Source organism: Leuciscus leuciscus (assembly GCF_965113295.1).
Source record: "Leuciscus leuciscus genome assembly, chromosome: 24".
NCBI classification, from domain to species: Eukaryota; Metazoa; Chordata; class Actinopteri; order Cypriniformes; family Leuciscidae; genus Leuciscus; species Leuciscus leuciscus.
Window position 1 is genome coordinate 14,563,051 of NC_138723.1, and position 12,485 is coordinate 14,575,535.

A 12,485-nucleotide genomic window follows, 5' to 3' on the forward strand; every position below is an offset into this window, starting at 1 on the left:
ATAGTCAAACCGATGGCAACAAATACATTGAGATGGTTTTACAGCGAGAACTAGATCGAGAGAAGCGCGATGAGATTAAATTGGTTCTTGTAGCAGCTGATGGTGGATCACCTCAAAAATCAGGCACTGCAAGAATTCATATTACTGTTCTGGATGTTAATGATAATGCCCCGGTGTGTAAACAGTCAGTTTTCAAAACTGAAGTCAGAGAAAGTTCACCTGCTGATACAGTCATTGGTTCTGTAAGAGCTTCTGATGCTGACGAAGGTGTAAATGGTCATGTTTCCTATTCCTTCGCAGTAGCCAGCAAAGAAGCGAGGGAGCTTTTTGAGATAAACACAGATACAGGTGAAATTACAATTCTTGGTCATTTAGATTATGAATCTCAAAATAGTTATCAATTAAACTTTAATGCAAGAGATGAAGGAGGTTTGTCAGATACATGCAAATTTGTCATAGATGTAATTGATGAAAATGACAACTCTCCCACCATACAGCTTATGTCCTTCTCAAACACCCTTCCTGAAAATTCCCCAGTGGGAACAACCGTAGCCGTCATTAACGTAGAGGACGCAGATTCGGGTAAAAACGGCCTTGTTCATTGCTCAATAAATCAAAACATACCGTTTAAAATTGAGTCATCTCTCACAGACTATTATAGTTTAATTACTGATGATATGCTTGATCGAGAAAGTTTTGCTGAATATAACATTTCGATATTGGTATCAGACCAAGGAAGTCCAGCGCGACACGCAAACAAAACATTGACTGTAAAAATATCCGATGTCAATGACAACCCGCCCATATTCGATTCTGACGAATATAAAACATTTGTTAGTGAAAATAATTCTCCTGCTCTGACTATAATGACTGTTAAAGCAAAAGATGCTGACTGGGGTCCAAACGCGCAATTGTCCTACTTCCTGAAGGATGAAGAGATGCGTGGTGCACCGCTAAGTTCTCTCGTGTCTGTGGATTCACTTACTGGAACTATTCATGCAGTGAAATCATTTGATTTTGAACAGTTAAAATCGTTTTCCTTTAACGTGACAGCTCGAGACGGAGGATCCCCGCCCTTGAGCTCTGAAGTGACAATAAATATTAATATTCAAGATCAGAATGACAACGCTCCTCAGGTTCTGTATCCAGTACAGACTGGCGGTTCAGTGGTGGCTGAGATTGTGCCTCGTGCTGCAGATGTTGGATATCTCGTCACTAAAGTGGTGGCTGTTGATGTGGACTCTGGACAGAATGCCTGGCTCTCCTATAAACTACAGAAAGCTACAGACAGAGCGCTCTTTGAAGTGGGTTTACAGAATGGAGAAATAAGAACTGTGCGACAAGTGACTGATAAAGATGCTGTCAAACAGAAACTCACTGTTGTTGTGGAGGATAACGGACAGCCCTCTCGCTCAGCTGTGGTCTCCATTAACGTGGCTGTGGCTGACAGCTTTCCTGAAGTGCTGTCAGAGTTCACAGACTTTACGCATGAAAAACAATATAACGACAATCTGACTTTTTATTTAGTTCTCGCACTGGCCGCTGTTTCTTTCCTATTTATCACTTGTGTGGTTGTGATAATATCAGTAAAGATCTACAGATGGAGACAATCTCGCTTCCTCTATCACTCCAATCTGCCTGTTATTCCGTACTATCCACCCCATTACGCAGACACAGGAGTCACTGGAACTCTGCCGCACGGGTATAATTATGAAGTGTGCATGACGACTGACTCGAGGAAGAGTGACTGTAAGTTTTCTACACTCGGTGGACAGAGTGTGTTAGTGGTGGACCCGAGTTTCACTGAGACGATGCAGCGCGCAATCCAGGAAAAGAACAATCTTGAAAATTCTGAACTACATGAAATGGTAAGAGCACTGCAGGAATTACTGAATGTACACATAAATAATAATAATAATAATGATGATGATGATGATGATGATGATGATGCATTTTATTTGTAATGCGCTTTTCTCCAACCCAAAGCGCTACACAGTATAGTAAACATTATATAATATAACAATAATTAAAAACAGAAAAATCAAACCAAAAAAAATATAAATAAGATACACTTCAAAGACAATAAGCATTTTTAAAAAGATGGGTCTTTAGAGACCTCTTAAAGCAGTCCAAAGTTGGGGAATTTTTAATCAAAAGAGGAAGTTTATTCCACAACCGTGGGGCGGTAACCGTAAAGGAGCGACCACCCATCGACTTTAATTTGAATGTGGGCTGCTGAAGAGTAGAAGAGTCAGACGAGCGGAGAGAACGATTTGGAATGTAAGGAGCAACTAGATCACAAAGGTATTCCGGTGCTATCCCATGAATGGCTTTATATGTTAAAATCAAGATTTTAAAATCGATACGTGCCGTTACTGGAAGCCAATGAAGTTCATAAAGAACAGGGGAAATATGCTGCTGAACAGTTGTGTGTGTTAATACACGTGCCGCCGAGTTTTGGACATACTGTAATTTCTTAATACATTGATCAGGGAGACCAGAATATAGTGCATTACAGTAATCCAGTCTCGACGTGATAAATGCATGGAATGATAATAATAACTATAATTTGCTGTGTCTTTATGGCCGTTTGGCCATAAATATATTCGGTTAGGCAACCTGTTACAACCTGTTGATGTTGTTTAAACTTGAATCTGAAATATATCTATACCTTAACAACTTAACATGCTGAAACTTGAAAATCGATATATTTAATCAAGGTCACATAAAACTGGTTGGCTAGATTTTTCGCTATGTTATTTTGAGTTGGACACTGCTGGTAAAAACAACAAGGATCATATAATTCAGAAATAATATTCCAAGCCAAATAAATTGTGTTAAAATGTAGTGTCTTTGACTAAAGGGTGTATTTCTGAAAGCTATGCGCTTTCGTTTTCATTTTTAATAACTTTCTGTTAACTTATACATTTTAATGAGAGTCTGAGAGTCGAACATTTTATTCAGGATTTAATTCGTCGGGTGCTGTTCATTCCGATGGTGCTGAAATGTTAAAAGGTTTCATCCTGTTGCCTGATTGAACAACCTGTGACTAATTCACATATATATCAACATGAAGCTGATACATATTAGTATTATTATTAGTAGTAGTAGTAGTATTATGATGATGATAATGATGTTTATGTTTTACGTTTGGCTTATACAGATTCAGTAAGGCTACTGGTCTTGTATTTGCGACTTTAAAGCTCCGAGTGCCGCTGTTGGTTAATATGTGAGAAGAGAGCGTGTTTCTCTGTAGTCTGTATTGCCAGTCCCTTACTGACGCGTCTGCAGGTTGGACATATGCAGCGGTTTTCGGTGAAGATAACGCGAATCCGTTATTTTGGATTTTGGATTTGTATGTGTTTTTTCATGCTTGGTACTATTTCGTTTGAGCACAGATGGCTTTCATCAGCTTATTAAGCAATTCGGACATTCCTTGGATGGTTTCCACGCATTCAAAATGGCAGATTGTGTTTTTCATTCTCTGCTTCAGCGGAATGGACGTCGTAAATTGCAATGTGAGATATTCCATCCCGGAAGAAATGCCAGAGGGATCATTCGTAGGCAACATCGCTAAGGATCTGGGGATAGAGATAAGTAGACTCATATCTGGAAAAGCTCGCGTCGTAACAAAGGGCGGACGACAGTATGTCGATCTGAGCAGAGACAAAGGAACTCTAGTGGTTAAAGAAAGAATATCGCGAGGAGCTCTGTAAGCAAACGACGCCTTGCAGCTTCAGTTTTGATCTTATCGTTGAAAGCCCTATCCAGCTGCACCGAGTCACTGTTGAGGTGCAAGATATAAACGATAATGCTCCGTTATTTCCGAAAGACAATGTTTATTTGAAAATAGCTGAAAATTCAGTTTTAGGAGCTCGCTTCCCTTTGGATTGCGCTATAGATACAGATGTCGGTCTGAATAGTATACAGAGCTATAAACTACACCCAGCTGATAGTTTTAAACTGGAGGTGCATAGTCAGACAGATGGCAACAAATACATTGAGATGGTTTTACAGCGAGAACTAGATCGAGAGGAGCGCGATGAGATTAAATTGGTTCTTGTAGCAGCTGATGGTGGATCACCTCATAAATCAGGCACTGCAAGAATTCATATTACTGTCATGGATGTTAATGATAATGCCCCGGTGTGTAAACAGTCAGTATTTAAAACTGAAGTAAGGGAAGAGTCTCCTGCTGGTACGGTCATTGGTTCTGTTAGAGCTTCTGATGCTGACGAAGGTGTAAATGGTCATGTTTCCTATTCCTTCGCTGTAGCCAGCAAAGAAGCGAGGGAGCTTTTTGGGATAAACACAGAAACAGGTGAGATTACACTTCTTGCTAATTTAGATTATGAATCTCAGAATAGCTATCAATTAAACATTTATGCAAGAGATAAAGGAGATTTGTCGGATACTTGCAAAATGGCCATAGATGTAATTGATGAAAATGACAACTCTCCCACCATACAGCTTATGTCCTTCTCAAACACCCTTCCTGAAAATTCCCCAGTGGGAACAACCGTAGCCGTCATTAACGTAGAGGACGCAGATTCGGGTAAAAACGGCCTTGTTCATTGCTCAATAAATCAAAACATACCGTTTAAAATTGAGTCATCTCTCACAGACTATTACAGTTTAATTACTGATGATATGCTTGATCGAGAAAGTTTTGCTGAATATAACATATCGATCTTGGTATCAGACCAAGGAAGTCCAGCGCGACACGCAAACAAAACATTGACTGTAAAAATATCCGATGTCAATGACAACCCGCCCATATTCGATTCTGACGAATATAAAACATTTGTTAGTGAAAATAATTCTCCTGCTCTGACTATAATGACTGTTAAAGCAAAAGATGCTGACTGGGGTCCAAACGCGCAATTGTCCTACTTCCTGAAGGATGAAGACATGCGTGGTGCACCGCTAAGTTCTCTCGTGTCTGTGGATTCACTTACTGGAACTATTCATGCAGTGAAATCATTTGATTTTGAACAGTTAAAATCCTTTTCCTTTAACGTGGCAGCTCGAGACGGAGGATCCCCGCCCTTGAGCTCTGAAGTGACAATAAATATTAATATTCAAGATCAGAATGACAACGCTCCTCAGGTTCTGTATCCAGTACAGACTGGCGGTTCAGTGGTGGCTGAGATTGTGCCTCGTGCTGCAGATGTTGGATATCTCGTCACTAAAGTGGTGGCTGTTGATGTGGACTCTGGACAGAATGCCTGGCTCTCCTATAAACTACAGAAAGCTACAGACAGAGCGCTCTTTGAAGTGGGTTTACAGAATGGAGAAATAAGAACTGTGCGACAAGTGACTGATAAAGATGCTGTCAAACAGAAACTCACTGTTGTTGTGGAGGATAACGGACAGCCCTCTCGCTCAGCTGTGGTCTCCATTAACGTGGCTGTGGCTGACAGCTTTCCTGAAGTGCTGTCAGAGTTCACTGACTTTACGCATGAAAAACAATATAACGACAACCTGACTTTTTATTTAGTTCTCGCACTGGCCGCTGTTTCTTTCCTCTTTATCACTTGTGTGGTTGTGATAATATCAGTAAAGATCTACAGATGGAGACAATCTCGCTTCCTCTATCAGTCCAATCTTCCTGTTATTCCGTACTATCCACCGCATTACGCAGACACAGGAGTCACTGGAACTCTGCCGCACGGGTATAATTATGAAGTGTGCATGACGACTGACTCGAGGAAGAGTGACTGTAAGTTTTCTACACTCGGTGGACAGAGTGTTTTAGTGGTGGACCCGAGTTTCACTGAGACGATGCAGCGCGCAATAAAGGAAACAAACTTCGTAGAAGATCCTGAGAGTCTTAAAATGGTAAGACCAAATGCAAATAAAAATACTGAAATAAAGTCTATATAATAGTGAAATTGAAAACAGTAAATGTTGGCAAGCTTGTTACACTGTGTTGAATCTGTAACACTTTACAGTAAAATTAATTGACAATAAACAATAGTATATTGGTTAAGCAGTATGACCCGAGAAAATGCTGTATTGTTCATTATTAGTTAACGAAAGGAAGTTTTTATAGGATATAAAATATTCTATAAAATACATCACCGAAGAATATATAATATATATATATATATATATATATATATATATATATATATATATATATATATATATATATATATATATATATATATATATATATATATATATCTTTGTTGAGATCAATGTTCTGAGACACTTCATAGCTTTTATTAGTGTCGTTTCTCGTTCTCAACTCTAAGGGCCGCTGTTGATTTGTAGAAAAGCATGTAGGTGATCTCCTGTGATTGGTGGAGCTGCACTGATGCTGGTTAGGAGATTGTGGAGGAGACTAAAGAGAGTCCATGATGGGACACAGTCACTGACTAACAGCAGCCGAGCTGGATTACTTTGTGGATATTCCAATTGATAAGCATCAAATACATTTTGTAATTTGAATACAAAATGTATAAAATGTTTTTGATTACTGTATGTAAAATGATTTATTGTTACCAATTGCGAAGACAGCCATCGGACCGTGTTTTCTTATGGAAGGTTTTATTCATCATTGCCGTTTGCTTGATCTCAAACACAAACGCACAGATTCGTTACTCAGTTCCAGAGGAAATGAAGAAAGGATCTCTTATCGGGAATATAGCTCATGATCTTGGTCTGGATGTTCAAAGACTGCGCTCGGGTCGGGCTCGTATCGTGTCTGGCGACAGCACTGAATACGTAGAGCTGAAAACAGACAAAGGGATTTTAGTTGTGAAGGAGCGAATTGACCGAGAGCAGCTTTGCGCTGAAACCACTCCGTGCAGCTTCACATTTGAAATAATACTTGATAATCCAATGGAGCTGCATCATGTTACGGTGGAAATATTGGATGTAAATGATCACTCACCAACATTTCCTAAAGATGAAATTTATCTTGAAATAAGTGAATCGGCCGCGCCTGGGGCTCGTTTCTTACTGGGAAGCGCAGATGATCCTGATGTAGGTGGAAATGGTATACAAAATTATGCCATATCACAGAATGAGAATTTTATTTTAAAACAACATGCACGGCCAAGTGGGGTCAAATATGCTGAAATGGTGCTGCAGAAACCTCTAGACAGAGAGCAGCATCCACGACTATCTCTCATTCTCACAGCGGTCGACGGAGGAAACCCTCAAAGATCTGGTAATATGAAAATAGAGGTGAATGTACTAGATGTAAATGACAACGCGCCAGTGTTCAACCAATCAGTATATAGAGCAACAATAGCGGAAAATTCACTTAAGGGGACATATATAACCAGCGTCAATGCTAGTGATGCAGACAGCGGCGCAAATGGATTGTTTTCTTATAGCTTTGGGAATTTGAAAGTCATTGCTGAGATTTTTAAGATGAATGAAAGCACAGGTGTTATAACTCTAAATGGAGTTCTTGACTACGAAAAGGCAAAGAAATACGAATTTGATATCGAAGCAAAGGACCAAGGCGGTTTGGGAGACTCTGCCAAAGTCATAGTTGATTTAATTGATGTAAATGATAATGCGCCGTTTATTAGTGTTATGTCATTTTCAAACCCAGTGTCCGAGGAAGCACCTCTTGGTACAACTATCGCGATCTTCAGTGTCAAAGATTTGGATGCAGGAGACAATGGACACGTTGACTGTACTGTTGATACTCCATTCAAGTTAAACTTTTCATTGCGGAATTATTACACTTTAGTTACTGATGCTGCTTTAGATCGTGAATGTGTGGCAGAATATAACATCACAATCACAGCTACAGATTCAGGGTCTCCTGCGCTTTCCAGTCAGAAAACTTTAAATCTGAAAGTATCAGATGTTAATGACAATCCACCCAGGTTTCATAAGACTGTTTACACTGCATTTGTAACTGAAAATAATTCACCTGGTTTATCCATATTCACTCTGAGTGCTCAAGATGATGACTGGAACCAGAACGCTCGTATTTCGTATCTTCTAGATGAAACTACAGTGGGTGGATCCCCTGTTTCCTCTTTTATATCAGTAAATGCTGACAGTGGAGTGGTACACGCGCTGCGTGGATTTGACTATGAGCAAATGAAAAGTGTTAGTGTCTGTGTGAAAGCACAAGATGGAGGCTCTCCACCCCTCAGCACTAATGTGACTTTGGACATTATAATCCAAGATCAGAATGACAACGCTCCTCAGGTTCTGTATCCAGTACAGACTGGCGGTTCAGTGGTGGCTGAGATTGTGCCTCGTGCTGCAGATGTTGGATATCTCGTCACTAAAGTGGTGGCTGTTGATGTGGACTCTGGACAGAATGCCTGGCTCTCCTATAAACTACAGAAAGCTACAGACAGAGCGCTGTTTGAAGTGGGTTTACAGAATGGAGAAATAAGAACTGTGCGACAAGTGACTGATAAAGATGCTGTCAAACAGAAACTCACTGTTGTTGTGGAGGATAACGGACAGCCCTCTCGCTCAGCTGTGGTCTCCATTAACGTGGCTGTGGCTGACAGCTTTCCTGAAGTGCTGTCAGAGTTCACAGACTTTACGCATGAAAAACAATATAACGACAACCTGACTTTTTATTTAGTTCTCGCACTGGCCGCTGTTTCTTTCCTATTTATCACTTGTGTGGTTGTGATAATATCAGTAAAGATCTACAGATGGAGACAATCTCGCTTCCTCTTTCAGTCCAATCTGCCTGTTATTCCGTACTATCCACCGCATTACGCAGACACAGGAGTCACTGGAACTCTGCCGCACGGGTATAATTATGAAGTGTGCATGACGACTGACTCGAGGAAGAGTGACTGTAAGTTTTCTACACTCGGTGGACAGAGTGTTTTAGTGGTGGATCCGAGTTTCACTGAGACGATGCAGCGCGCAATGAAAGAAAATAACTTCTTAGAAGATGCCGACAAGTGTCCTGAAATGGTAAGATCGCCTGTTATATATAAAAAAGTTTAAATAATATTAAACTTAAAAGTGCTTTGTAATATTAGAAATCATTTGCACTAGGCCTATTTAAAATTAGTATACAATAAGATTTGGTTCGTTAACGTAAGTTAATGCATTACTTATCATTTACCATTAATTAACATGTTTATAGAATGTATTAATATATAAATGTATTATTGCTCATTGTTAATATTGTTTTGTTCATAATACGTTATTTATAAAAATTCCAAAGATATTAGTTCATTTGATAATATTAAACTAGTTTAATAATTTCTATAAATGTTGTTCTTTCAATCTTTATTTGATATTAAGACTATGTTCTGTCTCTAAAAGAGGTGATTTGTCACACTGCCATTAATTCACGCTTTCATTGAATTTTACTTTAAAATGTATTTGAAATTACAGTAAATGTCTGTTGGAGGAGCGTTACAATTAAAGGTTAGCAGATCTTAATTAGACAGTCTACTAATACTCTAATGAGAGTAGTTGACATGTAGATGCAAAGTTACTTATAGTCAACAGACTTTTCAAAAGGGACCATCAAAATAAAAGTGTTACCTTATTTTCCCTATCTCCGGAATAATGATTGATTTCTTATATTTAAGCATTCTGCAATGTACAGTAGATTATAATTTACGAGAACGTTGGTGCGTTATTTGATTGTTTATAGTTATGTTTTATTTTTGTTGGGAGCAAATTACGAAATTGAATCCTTGTTCTGAAACACTTCATTGCTTTTATTAGTGTCGTTTCTCGTTCTCAACTCTAAGTGCCGCTGTTGATTTGTAGAAAAGCATGTAGGTGATCTCCTGTGATTGGTGGAGCTGTGCTGATGCTGGTTAGGAGATTGTGGAGGAGACTAAAGAGAGTCGATGAAGGGACACAGTCACTGACTAACAGCGACCTAACTGGATTAATCCGTGGATATCCCAATTGATAAGCATCAAGTACATTTTGTAATTTGAATACATAATGTATAAAATGTTTGTAATTACATTATGTAGAAGAATTCATTTTTACCAGTCGCGAAGACAGCTATTGGACCGTGTTTTCTTATGGAGGGTCTTATTCATCATGGCTGTTTATTCGATCTCAAACATAAACGCACAGATTCGTTACTCAGTTCCAGAGGAAATGAAGAAAGGATCTCTTATCGGGAATATAGCTCATGATCTTGGTCTGGATGTTCAAAGACTGCGCTCGGGTCGGGCTCGTATCGTGTCTGGCGACAGCACTGAATACGTAGAGCTGAAAACAGACAAAGGGATTTTGGTTGTGAAGGAGCGAATTGACCGAGAGCAGCTTTGCGCTGAAACCACTCCGTGCAGCTTCACATTTGAAATAATACTTGATAATCCAATGGAGCTACATCATGTTACGGTAGAAATATTGGATGTAAACGATCATTCACCAACATTTCCTAACGATGAAATTAGTCTTGAAATAAGTGAATCAGCCGCGCCAGGAGCTCTTTTTTTACTTGGAAGCGCAGATGATCCTGATGTAGGTCTAAACGCACTACAACATTATACTATGTCACCTAATGATTATTTTATTCTGAAAGAACATTCGAGCCCCGATGGAATCAAATATGCTGAAATGGTGCTTCAGAAACCTCTAGACAGAGAGCAGCATCCACGACTGTCTCTCATTCTCACAGCGGTCGACGGAGGAAATCCTCAAAGATCTGGTAATATGAAAATAGAAGTCAGTCTATTAGATATAAATGACAACGCACCTGTCTTTAACCAGTCAGTTTACAGAGCAACAATAGCGGAAAATGCGCCTGAGGGTACTTATATTACAACTGTAAATGCCAGTGATGCAGATAGTGAAGCAAATAGTTTAATTTCCTACAGTTTCGCTAATTTCAAAAGCAACAGAAATGACATTTTTAAAATCGATAGAAAAACAGGTGTTATCACTCTAACTGGAATGTTTGACTATGAAAGAGCAAAAAAACACGAAATTGGCATCGAGGCAAAAGATCAGGGTGGTTTAGGAAACTCGGCTAAAGTCATAGTTGATTTAATTGATGTTAATGATAATGCACCAATTATCAGTATTATGTCATTTTCAAGTCCAGTGACAGAAGACGCAACTGTTGGAACCACTATCGCAATTTTCAGTGTCAAAGATCTAGATGCAGGAGACAATGGACACGTTGACTGTACAATTAATCAAAATATTCCATTTAAATTACAATCCTCGCTGCGGAATTATTACTCTTTAGTTACTGATGCTGTTTTAGATCGTGAACGTGTGGCAGAATATAATATCACAATCACAGCTACAGATTCAGGGTCTCCTGCGCTTTCCAGTCAGAAAACTTTAAATCTGAAAGTATCAGATGTTAATGACAATCCGCCCAGGTTTCATAAGACTGTTTACACTGCATTTGTTCCTGAAAATAATTCACCTGGTTTATCCATATTCACTCTGAGTGCTCAAGATGATGACTGGAACCAGAACGCTCGTATTTCGTATCTTCTAGATGAAACTACAGTGGGTGGATCCCCTGTTTCCTCTTTTATATCAGTAAATGCTGACAGTGGAGTGGTACACGCGCTGCGCGGTTTTGACTATGAGCAAATGTCACGGGGTGACTAAATACATCAGTCCCCTGTAAAGCGGAACTAAAATTTGCCGCGACTCCCCCGGAACCTAAACAGTGAAACACCTACACAGCCTGAACCAGCGTAAGCGCCCCGTAAACAGGAATTAATTATCCGAGATCACCGGCAGCTGGGCCCGAGGTGAGCGAAGGCTGAGAGCGAGACACGTTGTCTAAGAGGAGCATAAAAGGAGAGGTAAAGGGAGAGGGAGGACGTGGTGTTTTTGGGGTGGTGCTTGTGCAGTGCTTACAGTAATGTTGGGAGCTGAGTCCGGGGCTGAGCTGTGATGAGAGTGAATGGGTTGCGGGCACGGTCATTCAAGGGCAGGTGTTGATTCAGGTACGTTCGTGGAAAGAGGGAAGACGCTGGAATAAGGAAAACTTGATGAGAACTGTGAGTACAAGATTCGATCGCTGACTTGTCACATATGAAGATGGTTGCTGTAAATGCGGATTAGGAAATGGGCGACAGCCTTAAGCTTTGTATTTTCCTTTGGAGTGATGACTTGCAGTGATGAAGTGATGTGATGCACGGTCTCGTTGTGTGAATTTATACACTTAAATCTGCTGGAGCCTATCTACTGACCTGCATTACAATACTGTGATTGTGTGAAGAAGTTAACTATGATATATCTTACAGAGAAGAAAAACGTTGTGAAATACTGAATCATTGACTGTGAGAAACTGTTCATCGGCTGCTTTGCAGTGAAAGACTCCAGTTGTAAGTCCCTTGTCTTATGTGAACCACGAAGATTTACATGAATGCTCACCTGTCTGCTTTGCAGAATTAACTCCTCTCACCAGCTCTGTGTGTAAGCCCGCCTCTGAGGAAGACTGTGAGAAACTGTTCATCGGCTGCTTTGCAGTGAAAGACTCCAGTTGCAAGTCCCTTGTCTTATGTGAACCACGAAGATTTACATGAATGCTC

At 39.8% G+C, this 12,485-nt stretch overlaps 3 protein-coding genes across 3 annotated transcripts in view; all 3 read left to right on the forward strand.

Annotated features, from left to right (window-relative positions):
* Window positions 1–12,485, forward strand: part of LOC309488896 (uncharacterized protein) — a 173,628-nt gene that overhangs the window by 58,006 nt on the left and 103,137 nt on the right. The gene's annotated exons all lie outside the window — the stretch shown is intronic.
* Window positions 1–12,485, forward strand: part of LOC309489405 (protocadherin beta-7-like) — an 87,751-nt gene that overhangs the window by 24,101 nt on the left and 51,165 nt on the right. The gene's annotated exons all lie outside the window — the stretch shown is intronic.
* LOC309488840 (protocadherin gamma-A3-like) lies at window positions 8,926–11,553 on the forward strand (the record flags this gene model as incomplete). Its single annotated transcript, XM_082157256.1, has 1 exon — window positions 8,926–11,553. The coding sequence occupies exon 1, from the start codon at window positions 9,916–9,918 to the stop codon at window positions 11,551–11,553; it is 1,638 nt and encodes a 545-aa protein (XP_082013382.1). The 5' UTR covers window positions 8,926–9,915.